This window comes from Sipha flava, unplaced genomic scaffold (genome assembly GCF_003268045.1).
Source record: "Sipha flava isolate LNK unplaced genomic scaffold, YSA_version1 43_pilon_pilon, whole genome shotgun sequence".
Classification (NCBI taxonomy): domain Eukaryota; kingdom Metazoa; phylum Arthropoda; class Insecta; order Hemiptera; family Aphididae; genus Sipha; species Sipha flava.
In genome coordinates, this window is record NW_020273171.1 from 1,164,359 (window position 1) to 1,179,349 (window position 14,991).

Consider the following 14,991-nt stretch of genomic DNA (forward strand, 5'->3'; position numbering starts at 1 on the left):
GAAAAGGTTATCGGCTAAGCGACAAATTTATGGTGTATAGTACCTACGATTGTTGCTAATCAACTTTCATAATAATAATAATATGACTTATGAGTATCAAACCATTTTTTATATTGATAACAGTGAGTAAAGTTTTTTATACGTTCTAGGTACACAAAAAAACGTAAGTTTAGTTAAATTCGTTATGATAAAAAATGTATTTCGATGTAATTAGTGTCAGACCAGTAAGATAACATGTAATAGAATGGAAATAAATAATAACCATATTCCTAATGCTTGAATGAATACCGAAACGCAAAAGTTAAAAAAATATGAATTTTTTTTTTTTGTCTCCTGAAAAGTAGTAACATTGCCACATAACTCCTTTTGCTTTTTACCATTCGATATTATCGTTGCCGTTGTGTCGTATATAGTTGTATCGTACCGTTGGCGCACTCGCATGATTATTCCGATAAAATCATCGTCTCGCGACGGTGTCCGCGAATCATTGTGACAACTCAATTGTACGTAGGTACGAGTAGTACTGTGTAAGTATTGTAATGATGATATTAACACGGTAAGCCGTCGACTGCGAAGAAAAAGTAACGGCGGCGGTCGCATAATATGATCAAAACAATCGAACATCGGGTTCGCACTATGTAATACTCGGCGATTTCGCCAGACCCGCCAAAAAAATAAATTTAGATTACAAAAAAATATTTTTTGCTATTGAAATAGACTTCTCTTTATTTTTCATGTATATATATATATATATATATATATATATATATAATTAACGAGCTTGACGATACCACGAAAAAGTTCGTTTAAAAAAAACGTTTTTCTCATTTACAAATTCGACAAATATTTACAATTACTACAATTACGTAACGAAATCGCTGAAACTCTGATCACTCTGTACGTACTGCCGCGAATGTGCAAAACTGTTTTGTGTCGTCGTTGCGCAATAACACACGGACACACGTACTAATATAATATTATGTACACATTTGCACCCGAATCGCAAAGTGAGACGAAGATCGCGTTGTGTTTCACGGCCGACGAGCGCTTTGCCCTCGGTTAAGATGCAAATTGAATTCCATCATCGTTCCGACACCTGTTATTATTATGTTGCTGCTGCTGCTGCTGCGAATCTATTTTTACACCGAGCCGCGCTGCAAAACATTTCGTTAGCGAAAAAAAAATAAAAACTAGTAATAAACGAAAACCAAACCGATCGACTGGAATACAATTATTAATCGAAGTGAATCAGAGCGTCGCGGTCGACGCGGCGCTCTCAAGGTCGTCGTGGCACCACGCCCGATCGAATCTCGCTCGGCGAAACACAGACCCCCGGGGGTTGTCCGGCTCGAGCTCTGACAACTATAATTGCGTATCCAATACGGTTTCGCTTTTCTCTCTACTCGGTCGTCTCGTGCGCAGTTAAATACAGGTACATCGGTAACAGTAATAATATATTTCTGCGCAAAGGACGAGTAAGTCGCTCTCCGGACCAGCTCCGGAGTAGTTGCGTGCACGCGCGCGTGTAATTGGTACACCTCCGTGGCTGGCGAAAAAATCGATTGTGTCCTCCAAGGTTGTACGCCCTTACGACGGCGGAAATATCTTGTTTTTTTTCCCCCCCCCCCCCACTTCCCAACCATTCGCTCCATCGCAACGCACGCTACATTTATACTATGCGGATTTGATTTAGGGCGTTGCCGCCGATACAGACAATAATAACAACGCTGGCTGCTGTGTTACGGCTGCCCTTCGAATTGTTATGTGAAAAATAAAAAAATTAAAAAATATTCGTTCCCATGTCCGATCCGCGAAAATCTGCTGCACCGCCGTGGGTCGGTCCTTTGCACCTCGACGAACCTTTTACCGCGTTACGACGTTTTGTTCGTACGACCGCTTGAACCGGAAAATATGGATTTCGTAACGTAATGATAATACTGGCGATACGCCACGATAACGCCCGCGGAAGCCAAACATCGGTATCGCGTTATCGATCGACTTGCGCCAGGAATTTAAAAAAAAAAAAAAAAAAAAATGAAACCACCGCTCGACCGCTTGCACGCGCGCGTGTTCCTTAGACGGTTGAGTTACGCAACGCACGCGGCGGCGGTCAACACCGTCGTCCTCAGGTACACTATTGTTGTGCGGGCGTTTAGTAACGGCCGGGTGATTTCGCACGTTTAGACCTGATAAACGTTTCGAGTCCATCGGTTTTTCTACATTGCGCGCGCGTAGTATTATATTTTATCCGCGAGAATGGAGTGTTTATGTACACGGTTTGTAAAAATAATCGTAGTTTTAGTTGTGTAACTCCATGCGTGGGTTGCGACAGGAACGAAAATGAATGATATAAAAGTAACTTTATAAAAAATATCACAGTGTAAACTGTTGAAAATAAAAATGTATTTTTGTGCGATCAAGTCGAATTGCGTTTCACTGCTGTTCGACCGTTTAACAACTATACTGCAAAATCTACGTGGACACCGCGTAGTATACGGTGTGATATGATCGAGCGTGTGGTAAAACGTTGGCAAAAGCACTGCGAAACGTTAATATTTTTCTACCGGTTGTACGCGCAGGACCTCTAAGAGAATTAAAAACTGACGGTGTTTTCGGACGTTCCGCGGGCGCAATAATGACACTGCTTACACACTCTTGCCGGGCGCACGACCATCAGCAGGATCGCACATCCTACAGTGAGGACGTGCGTCCTCTGCGGCCCGGGTGAAATCGTGTTCATCCCTTGCCCATCCCGTAGTAAACGTTTTTGTGTTCTATTTCGATATTTCGACATTCACGTCCGTTTTCGTTCGTTTACAGGACCACATCCAAGAAGTGCTGGACAAATGGACGCAAATCGACGACGAGATCTGGGCCAAAGTGATAGTGCTCGAGAGAAACCGCCGTGTGGCCAAGGCCTACGCCCGTGCTCCGATACTCACAGTGAACGGCTCCGACGAGGGATTCGACGGATACAGGTAAGCGGATCGCTACCGCGTTATTACGACGAAACATTACCATTTTTTTTTTCCTTAACTTTTTCAGTTCTTATAGCGTTTTTACGGGCATATATGTATTTATATTAGGAGCATTGACGAACAAATAAATCGATACGGTTTAGCGTAGGATTTTAAAAATTAATATATATAATCTTGTTATGTATATTAGTAGATTTTTATTACGACCAAGTGATTGTACCTGTGTGATTTATAAATTCCCGATTACCTCTCCGATAGCGATAAAATAGAGGTACTTATAACCTCGATTACGTCAATTACGATACGATATGAATACGCGATAGCAAGAAATTACTAATAATAAAACCGATTGGCTTAAAAAACCTGATTTCAATCATTTTTTTTGAACGCTCAAATTTACATGTCCAATGCGTTTTTATGCTGTGGAATAATTTAAGATATCAATTTTATGGCATTCAATTCAACGTATTTAAATTCAATCGTAATTTTTTGAACATTTTTCTTATTCCCGAGAGCATTCAAGGTCGTGGCCGTGTGATCACTCAATTTCGATTTATCGATTTTTCCCTCTGATAACATTTATCACTGTTAACTGTGTGCGATTATTGTGCGGTATAATTCAACTTGAAAATATTCGATTACCTACGACACGTATCCTTTCGTATCGCCCCTAAACTCTTCCCTAATCGGTAACACTTCGACTATACGTTATATCATATCGACCCACCCGAATACTCCACCACACTCGTATCCCATTCGAATTTTATACTTATCCGTTTTACAAGCGAGCGTGCGCGCGATGAATCGTCGAGATAATGATCGTAATGAGACACGTCGCATTTGATAATGTACGTATAGTACACGTATGCGTTATGCAATATTAGTGTAGTCGAGAGCCGTCGCCCCGTTTCGAGAATTATTTATTAAAGCGGACCTCGCGCGGTAATTATACTTTTAAATCAATCACAAAACGTTTTGATTCATTTATTACAATGTTTTATTATAACGTATCGCGTATCATTAGCATTCCCGGCGTTACAGACAATACGACAATGACACCGCCGCCATGACCTCAAGCAAGAGCGCTGAGGTGCACGTGTAAAGTAAAAAGAATGCGTTCCCGACGAATATAAATTAAAGTTTATCGTCAGTGTGTGTGTGTGTGTGTGTGTGTGTGTTTATTATAGGTGCGCAATATAATTTTCGGTGGTATTGTTTATAATGGTCGTGGCACAGATTGAAATCGGTTTTAAGTACTATTATATCTCGTGAACGGTTTATCGAATGACGACACCTACAACGTGGTCACGTGTTACATAATGTTTATTGTCTTGTAGTAATTCTTCTCATTGATTCATTGTTCAAACCGACGCCTACGCGGTTATTTTCGGGATCGCGGAAATAATTGTAAAATCGTCGCGGAACAACGGAAACGATCATCAGACGGCTATTGAAAAACGTTCAACGTTCGGCGATACTTCGGTATCGGTTGATATTCGCGCGTCGGCCGCTGTTAGTAACCGATTTGCAAGCTTCGCGGGTAACGACTCGTAATGGTAATCGCGCACGATATTAACCGTACAACGTAGGCGCATACGTAATATTTCGCGTGCTGCTGTTCAATCCCGGAGTAGGTGTTCGCATCGAAAACCTACGTTTTGACGTTTCATCGCGCTCAAACCCGCGTATAGGGTTTCGGCGCGTGCACAGGTTGCGCGGTGCGAACAACAATTCTCGTCGCACGCAATTACCGGTACATGTTCTTCTCCGCGTCGTACGAACATTTATTATCAAATAAAACCGACCGCTTACGTCCGGTCGCGGGGCGAAACGAAAACGTACCGTTACCGTCGTGCACACGGTAGCCGAACGTTTATTGCGATGCGCGGCGTCGCGTTGTGAAGCGGTGCGCGAAAGTCTAAATCGACGTGGTCGTCGTCCGCCGGGACACCCAATTATTGTCGGATTAACGTTCGTACGTATATACGCACAAGAATATAACGTTTCTGGTTTTAGGAATTCTTTCCCCGCGCGCGCAAGTCAGTGAACTCTCCCGGCCATATGTACACAATTTGTTTCTTCTTCTTCTTCTTCTTCTTCTTCTTCTTCTTCTTGTTTCTCTCGGGCTCATACGCATATTATTATATCGAATGTACGTGCGTACTACAGTGTTCTCCGTCTGTCCCTCTCCCGTTCTCGACCGTACGCGTTATTTCCTTATAAACACAATACGCGCCGCTTACATATACGCGCTTTCCAATTCAACTCAATTATTACCACACGATAACGAAACCGACCGTCGTCGCCGTCGGTGTTTGAATCGCGGCGGCGACAATTTATACCCGGTCTCTTTTCCGCACATATTTATCGCGTGTACGTCCCCGTAAGTGTACGTAGATGGCGTGAACCAGGTGTGTACACGGGTGTGTGTGCGCGCGCGCGCGCGTACGCAGAAAACCGTAAATCTCTTTATAATCTATAAGCTCACAATAGAGTGGCCGAGCTGAATTTATTGTCGCGGTGGCGGTGTCGGAGCGACGCGCGCGCGACCCGTTGCGTTCGCCTATGAGAACTTTTCGAGATGATAGAAATAGATTTTCAAACCAGTTGCGTACACGCGTGTGTGCACGTATTCTTTTGCACGCCCGTGTGTCTAGGTAAATAATAACACGAAGATCGATAAATCTACGCGTACCGCCGCAACGGAATTTGCCGTGACGTAATTTCAGAACGAATGCACGAAGGTTTGTACAACACCGTACGGTTATGTTCTTTCGAAATGTCCTCTACGTTTCAGGTGCGCTGTCAGGATTTTTAAATGTAGAATGCTTTTATTATATATTTAAATACGATTTCCTGTTAGGGAGGAGGTACACGTCCTTACGGAGCTACGAGAACATATTATTACATCGCAATATGCGCGTGTGCATTTCAAATGTATTTTTTTTTACATCACTACCGTACCCTACTTTGTCATATGTACGTATGTAATGGAATCATTTACATATGACGCTTAGTACCTACTTTTCTTCGGAACACCCGAAGCGTTTAGTACACACAATATGTATGCAATGGGTTTTCGGTTTGAATACGGCGAGGGACAAGTATATTAACACCCGAAACGACCTCGTTGGCCGTACGCGTCCGTCCATACGGAAAACGAAAACTGTACACATAAACAGTATCTATAGTCCAGAATACCTACAACGTGGTCATTATATTGTACCGGATGAGCAGCGGAAACCTGTCGAAAACCGCGTGTTCGTCAAATCCGACGCGATCCCGTCGCACGCGCACAGATCACACCGTATTGTAACGTTCTTTTGCGCATACGCCGACGCATGCGTCACGGTCGGTTCGAAAGGCGAATCGTGCCATCCCTGGTAATTAAAAACGCTTAAAAATTTATTGTCGCCGAGCGCAATTAAACGCCAAGGACGGGCCGAACGAATGTGCGCTCGCGCATAACAAGCCGGTGTGTTGTCCACCGTTCCTACAAGCGCGTTCAAGTCTCCGACTAACCATATAATCAATGTGTAACATTGTATCGTAAACTATACGTATAATATATATTCGTGTGTAGTGCGAGCGTTCGGCGGCCATTAAAATTATTGGTCGAGCCATGGAATTCCGATAAGAATCGTTTCCCCCTCCCCGTGCGCTCGCCGAACAGTGATTCTCGTTTCGTATAAGTGCGTATGGAAAAAAAAAAAATAAAAAAAAAAAAAATCCCAAACTCGATAATTACTCAATTCGATGCGGGATGTAATGCATTTTTACGTTTACCGGTTTCTGAAATTAATAATATACATACATGTATACAGGTGCGTAATATATATTTCGAGAACTCGTTGTACTGCGCGGTGCAGGACGGTGTTGCGATCTAATTGATTTACGTACTATTATATAATAGATCTACGTGTACACATCGCACAAATCGAATAAACGGGAATCCTATAGGAGGTACCTACTGCGCCGAGTATAATAATATTATACTAAATTATAATAGTAGTAGTAGTAGTAATAACGACGTTTAGATTTCATACGGATTTCGAAACGGTATCGTACACGGTATAAAATGTTAACGTTTCCGACCCGTCCCGGGACCGATGCAATGATGGGCCGGATGAATACATCATAAACATTATGTAGCGCGGCTGCACCTGCGAGCCGTTACACGTGCCGTGTCCTCGGTGGTATCGCGGCCGTTAGCCGTGTATTATGGTAATGCGGTATTGTTCCGGCGGAAAACGCGTCGCTCGACCGTCTTAATTTGGAAAACGTGGGCAACTCGCGCGCGCAGGACGTCCCATGAGTGGTGCGCACGGCGACATCGTGATGTGTGTGCGTGCAACGTAAAATGTGTTGTACGTAAATGTTATGTGCCCGTGCGAATTATTACCCGGCGAAAAAAAAAAAAAAAAAAAAAAAAGAAATAAAATAAAACCCGGACCACACCGTGTACGTTTTATTTAAAAGCGACCGCGTTGCACTCGCATAAAGATGCTAAACGTACGCGTGTACGGGACACTCGTTGTCGTAATAAACTTCTTTTGTTCGTCGCGGACGAGTTGTACGATGATTTCGTAATAATAATAAATCGGCCGTGTAAACAACCGTTTGAAAAAAAAAATAAAACCGAATTTACGACGTACTGTTATCGCGTACGCAGCGTTGTTCGCAACAAGACCCCGACGACATTTGGAACGCGTTCGCGCGGTACGAACAATGAGCCCGGATAGATGGTCGCGGATTTCGCGAGAAATCCCGATCGTACTTCGCGGACGAAACGATTCGGCGGTATAATTCACGTGTAACAGCAGCAGCATCAGCGACAGGTGTACCGAATAAACCGTACACTGCCGGGCGCGGTGTAAACGTGGCAAATATTTTCCGCCCGTACCCTAGACGTTTTTTTTTTTTACACAAACGTACGCGTGGTACGCTTTTTAACCGCGACCAAAATCCGCGTGCACGTTGCTACATTAAATCATTATCATTTTATTATTGTTTTATCGTCGGTTTGGGCACGACCGCACGACGTTCGAACATAAATTCGCAACAACCGCCGCGCGTACACATTTTCTTCGTGTACGACGGCGTTGCACAATAATATTGCCGCCTGCCTACGCGCTCGTTGCAGATATTGTACATAAAGATATGTATGTACGTGTGTCTATCAACGGAGACAGGTCGTACGGTTGTGTTGTTGTTGTTGTTGTTGTTGTTGCGTACGAAAGGTCGCTGCGAGTTACGCGAGACATTATTGTTGCCGTGCTCTAGATTCCGGTCGGTTTTTTTTCTTCTCCCGTCGCGAAATCGTTCTCGGGCAATGCGCGTTCACCGCGGTTAGTCTCCGGTTAGTCGTCGCTCACCAACAGTTACCGTCCCGCAAACACGCGCGCGACTGCGATCCGACGACGCATCGGTACGACCAGTGCTTGAGTTGAGGAGGGTACGCAGGGTTGGGCTCCTTCTGATTTTTAGAAATTTTAGCGTCCCCCCCCCTACTATTATTACGTTATAATTATAACGCTTAACAAGTTTTGGGGACGCGATTTTTTTTCCGAGCAGAGCCCCCCCTTCTTTAATTTTGCCAAGTCAAGCTCGTGTAAATACGCCTGGTGCGCGTCCGCGCAGAGAACCTACACGTTACCAGTGCCGCGTTCAGCTACGTAGCCGCCCCCGGGCAAATCGAAATATGCCGCCCTTAAGAAAATAAAAATAATGTATGTAATAGAAATGTATCGTACGAGAAAAATTATAAATATATATTTTTTATTTTATATTGATCCTCAACAATTTGCCGCCCCGTCAAACATCATAAAATTTGCCCTACCTTAAACGCGGCTCTACACGTTACGTGAGTGCAGTTTTACGACGACAGTTTTTTTTTTTTCGTCATCGACGCGCGTCCGAACGGTACCCGTTTCGTTCGCACGTGCACAAATCATACCGTTTTGACTTTTTCACGTAATACGTCTGACGTGCGAATTCCGCTGACCTATACGTAAACTATGAGTACACGTTTTATCGTATCAGCTAACCTATGGCGAAATTTTATAATAATACATAACGACGTGATCTATGTGAAAAAAAAAAAAAACACTACATTTAAACTCGTACATTTTTGTCGAGAACACACGACGATTGTGAGAACAACAACGAACGCGGCAATGTTACGATTTACGCTATAGGTTTACGTAATGATGCAATTATCATGTTTTCGATTTTAACGACGTTTCCCGAATGTCATTTTCGTTCGAACGGTGGCCAAGAGTTATCGGAGCGTAAACGCGCCCGGGAGGATTGCGTGCGGTTTCAACGTAATGGTGCGACCAGTGATCGGTGAAAATAATTCACATCTGTTAAGATTATGATTATTATTGTCATTGTTATAGTAGCATCTCCGTGTTCGTTGCCGTTGTCGTCGGTCTGTTTACATTTTTAGTTCGTCGGTCTTTACGTACTAGGATTATTCATTTATTATGCTCCCGTGTTCCATATTATACGATGACATCGCCCAATAAACATGATAGTAATTAATTTTTGAGCGCGTCGCGTACATTTCGATGTTATTTTTTCAACGTCCGATTATTATTATAATATTTTTAAAATATTTCGCATTTGATATTCCATTAATCCCCGTGCCTCCGATAAACGAGTTTTACTGTACAATATAATATTATGCAAAATAAAACGAATTGTATTGTTCAAGTCCCGTGCGTCGGTCTTGGATATTTTAATTATTTCTGTGTACGAATAAAAAAAAACCTTCTCGAACATATTTGGTGGTCGCCATTTTTATTTTATTTTTTTTCGTAATTTTTATATTCTGCCCGGTCGCTTGTATTCCCAAAACCCGAGCACATATTATACAACCGGTTTGGTCAAAAACAAAATCTTTGTTTCCTAGTCGAATTTTTAGCGCACTTAATTAAATGTCCAAACGCATAAATTCTGCTATCGATTATCCGAAGAACATCGTTTTCTAATCAGTTGTATCTATAACGATGCAATCACCGGAAAGGTGAAAAAAATTAATTCGTTTTAGTTTTTGTGAGCGTTTTCATTTGTACGTACTCCAACGTAATGGTTTTGAAAACACGTGTGAAATCCGTGATGGTATAAATAATATTATAATAATTCGAACGCGAAACGATTATAAATAAATCCCGGGGCGGATAACAACGAAATTGTAAACATCCAAATGCAACGCAGCGAGTACAGCGTAAAAAATGTGTACTGTACGCAAATATTATTTATTATATTTGTTGTCGGCGGGAGCAGCGGCTGCGGAGCGGTTATGATATTATGCACAACACCTCCGGATCGGCGGTACGTGTTCATCGCGCGTCTTTACATACACGTGTGTCAAATCCAGGAGTCGGGATGGAAATAATAATGATGATAAAAGGATAAAAGTAAGAATAAACTGCACAGCAGTCATCGCGTCACGCGATCGAGGTCCGCCGCACGTGTACAACATAAATCAAAAACGGGAACAAGTACGTTGTTCATATAACCGAACATCGCTTTTGCGCATGTATCGCAGCGGTTGAGCGCAGTCGTGTTTTTCGCACGCCACTGGAGATCACTTAACGTCGATCGAAAATCGTCTTCTTGTTTTACGTTCCCAGTTTGTCGACGCTACGCGTTACGCCGTAGTCGTCCGACATCTGCACACCGGTGGATCGCGTGCTCGACAAAAGAAAATATCGTACAACGCGTACCTACCGTACGACGGGTCCCTCCGCCCCTGAATCCGGTCAGTTCGGTACTTATTATAAAATAAGTTCCTACGTTGCGCATATGGTCCCTCGACGTCCGACGGTGCGCGATGACGTTATTTCTGATCGTTGTTGTTGGTCACGATGTTAATTTAAACAATATTTCACGCACTCGTCGGTCAGCTGCGTACTCAGTGAACGATTCGTTCATTTTCCCAACCTCTGAGGGATTTCGTCTCATGATGACCACGGTGACGCTTTAAACGCAGCTGCGAGTCATAAAATTGATGTAAAATGCGCGTTCGCAGTGGAATTCGCTTACAACGATGTTCAAAACACCTATGTCAAACCGTTCTGTTGTACAACCGTAAAATAATAGGAACGGTAAAAGAAAAAAAAACTAGTTTGTTTTTGATCCACAATTATTTAACCTAGGAGTATTAGATACGTAACGAAGAATTTATTACATGTATCAGAAACCCGATAACATACACTCGCATTGGTATAAGATGTAAGTGATTAGATTGCGGCGGGAACGCCGTGCACACGGTGGGTTTGAAGAATAACAGAAGAGACAAACGATAAACGATGGAACGCTAGAATCCGATGGAAATACTTCGCAGAAAAACAGACGACGAGACTGCGAAGGATGAAAATGCAAAACCAGAATATTTAATCGGGACAGAGAGACTTGTGCCAGTGCAGGTCCTTTAATGGGAACCGTCAAGCTGTCGAGAAAAAAAAATATCAGATACTGTACTAAAAATTTAACGCGTATACGTAGGAGACGGGTGTATTGATTTGAATCGTAATGAAAAAATACACGTACGCATATGTGTAAAACTGATTACGTTTCTGTCATTGAGTTATAGTATTACTCACGACATTATCGTGTGCTATGTTCTCGAATCCCGGTACATCATACGACGGTCCTTCGTTCTCACGTCATCAGGACGATATTGTGTCTTCTGCATAACGAGCGTCGCAGGATCGAATTGTTTTTAGAGTTTTACCCGTCAGCCACGCAGTAATCGTTGTACGCATTATCGTTTTCCTTGGTCGTTGCACTGGCGCATTAGAGTTTTCTTCGGTTGACATTGAGATCGACCCCGAGAACCGAGAGAGCACCGGTTGCGAGCTGCTGCGACCATAATCATTATATTGTTATACGTACGGTACGCATTGCACGCGTGTGTCGCATGCGACAACGTCATAACATCACGTTATTAGCTATTACAATACAGTCGTTTACCCGGCGAGCGAGGGTTGTCATTAAAAACTCCTTTGACTCTTTCATCATCGCACGCGTAACGGGCGATAATCAAACGCAGTAAATCGGTCTCTCCGCGTTCCTCCCAATCTCCGTGCCGATCGCTACGTCACCGCGCTGTGCTTTTACTCCTGGGATTTTATCTCGTCGTAAACGCGGACCAGTCGCCGGTGCACCGTGTAACAGTAACACGAACGTACACACGAACAGTGCATCAAGTGTACATTCGTATACATATAGGCACGAGTGTCTATGCGTGGCACCGGGAGAAGAGGAAAAAAAATTAACCGAATAGCCCGGCGGGGCTGTTGTATTGGACAAAGTCTGTAATCCCGGGATAAAAATCTCTCGCCAGTTAATGACTGTATTATATAAACATAAAAAATATAAAAAAAAACATACGGCCGAAAACCACAAAACGGCGTCGTAGCGCTTGTCCCATCTACACAACAATAATCCGTTCCATAACCCCGGCATGCACTTCTGCATGTTATAATATTAATGTACGGCGCTCCTCAACGCCTGTGTTATTATTTTTCTTACCATCGTCGTCGTTTATTATTTATTGTTTATCGTTGTTATTATTAAAATAATAGTCCGTATACGCACGGGCGAGCTCGTGGTCTATGAGTTTTTAATTTGCATACGTAATCGGTCATGTGAAATCTCGTACGCGCTGGATACGCGCATGCACCGTGTTGCGATCGACGTGCGTACGTTGCGCATTTGCGGCGCGGAATGTTCTTGCGATCCTTCGCAACAATACGCCCGTCGTCGGTTTTCCGAGACTGCCGAACATGGACGAAAACACGGATATATTGTTCGGGAACGTGATGAAAAAAACGAACCCGATTTAAATACTTGTCTAATTATATTGCAAAAACCGTTAACAAAGTGAAAATAATGTGTACCGTCATTATTCCGATTTATTCGATTTCCATTGTTTCAGATCGAGAGAAAATATTTTTTGCTTATACGTACACGTGAGCCGTGCATTGTGATTTCGTCCTTTTAACAATAGCATTTTAGTAATTATTCTTATGAAATACATATTACAAACGATTGTTACTTTCTTCTCGATGTTTATCCCGCGTCTGCGTGCAAATATACACATATATATATATATATATTTATTCCGAACCGTATTCTGTCGCGTACGGAAAAAGATTGGACGTGAAGGGAGATGCGAGGGAATCGAGAAAGACGTACTGGATGTGTCACGCGGCGGACCTTAATCAGTGCTTAATTTTCGTGTTAAAACGCGCGCGCGAATTCGGGTACGTCTATGAATGTTCTTCGAGTGCGTTTGAACAACACTTGTCATATCGAATCGTTCGTTTGTCTGGTGTGTGCGGCCGATACGGCGAGAAAGTCGTATCGACTTTCTCGCCGATTTTGACGCGGGGGACGAATCGAAAACCACACACGTTTTACCGGTGAGACCGACGTACCGAACTGTATATAAGGGTTGGAGGAGGGTGTGTCAGGGTTGTCAGCGCGATACGAGCTTCAACAGTACGCAATGCACGCGACGGCTATTACGGTCGACGTTTTTAACCGCCATTAATCTTAGTGTCACAGCGATCGTACGAGCTGGGCTTCGGGTGTGACCGAGCTCGTCCCCGTCAGTCCGTGTTTGGTGTTAATTACAACAACAATACCCAGTGCGGCAGTAGTAGCGGCCCCGGGCGATTCCGAAATGCCGAACCGAACGGAAACAATCGTTTGCTAGCAGACGTACGTTTCATGACGAACGGCATCGCGCGCGGATTCGATTTGAGGAGAAATAAAAGGAAAAAATAAAATTTATAGAAAAACAGTGGTAGTGCGAAACGGGCGTTTGAACAACGTCGGTAACCACAGCCCGAGGCCGTGTATCGTAATGTTATACGTGCGTATTTGTCTGACGCGTTTTCGATCCCCCTACCCCTATCCTCGATCGATGTATCGATCTTTCGCGTCACAAATTTCCGTCTCACCCGTGGTGTTCGTCAAACGAAGCGTGTGCACTGAAGTGCGGTTAGTCCAATGTCACCCGCGCGGCGCAGGGGCAGGCTTGAACGTACTCGGCGAGACGGCTGCGGCGGTTACAAAACTGGTTCGATTATTTCAGCAGAACGCGATAAATCAACCGTCGTTTTTCTTCGCTCTTCTCGGCAGATATTATTCACTTCGTTTCTAGATCGTCCCGGTAATTTCACGATCTTTACGAGCTGGACCGTATAGTAGTAATATGTATATACAATACAATGTTATTATTAATAATGATAATAACTTATCGTTTGCTCTCATCGCTCGAGCGCGTTTAATAATACACTCGTATAAATCAAACAGTCCAGTCGGAGGAACAGAGAGATAGAGAAAAAGAGGGAGACAGAGGGATCTACGTCAACGCAGTCGTTTATCAAATAAAAATAATTATAATACGTACGTCGAATCACATTCGACGCCTTTACGTAATTATGTTAAACTCGAAATCATCTCCTTGCGTGGACTTGCTCGTCACGCGGACCAGAAATCGTTTTCGAAATGAATCCGCGTGTGATGCTAATAATAATAATAATAATAATAATGTGTTCTTGGGCCAACTGAAATGTCATCCCGCAGACGATCGCCAATAGTGATGAATGTGCACTGTAATTTGCTTACGATTTGTCCGGTACTCGATTTGTGTGTACACATGGTTTTATGAATATATTTAAAACAATCAGCGTACTGAGTTTCGGAGGATCACTATTTAGACGGACCAAAATCGTGTCCACGGGTGGGAGGGTCACAGAGCAAGCAACTGCTTTCTAGAGAATTTTTAATCTTACCCGGACAGAGATCAGATCCAGATTCAACCGCGATAGTTATACGCATAATAGTGTAAAATTAACATTAGGTCTGCTTTTTGAACATTAATAAGCCGTTAACGATGATACCATCTGCAGTTTACTTGCATTCGGTACCTGCCGATCCGTCCACGGTCGCACGTATACGTAATAACGAACGGGACACTGAACGTGCCTGT

General features: G+C 43.3%; 1 protein-coding gene across 2 annotated transcripts in view; it reads left to right on the forward strand.

The window, feature by feature from the left end:
- The window catches only part of LOC112689280, a 142,795-nt gene that overhangs the window by 105,110 nt on the left and 22,694 nt on the right, over positions 1-14,991 (forward strand). For both annotated transcript variants that reach the window (XM_025562909.1, XM_025562910.1), the window contains exon 3: positions 2,821-2,978. In XM_025562909.1, coding sequence (XP_025418694.1) covers positions 2,821-2,978 — 158 coding nt within the window. The remainder of the gene's footprint in view (positions 1-2,820; positions 2,979-14,991) is intronic.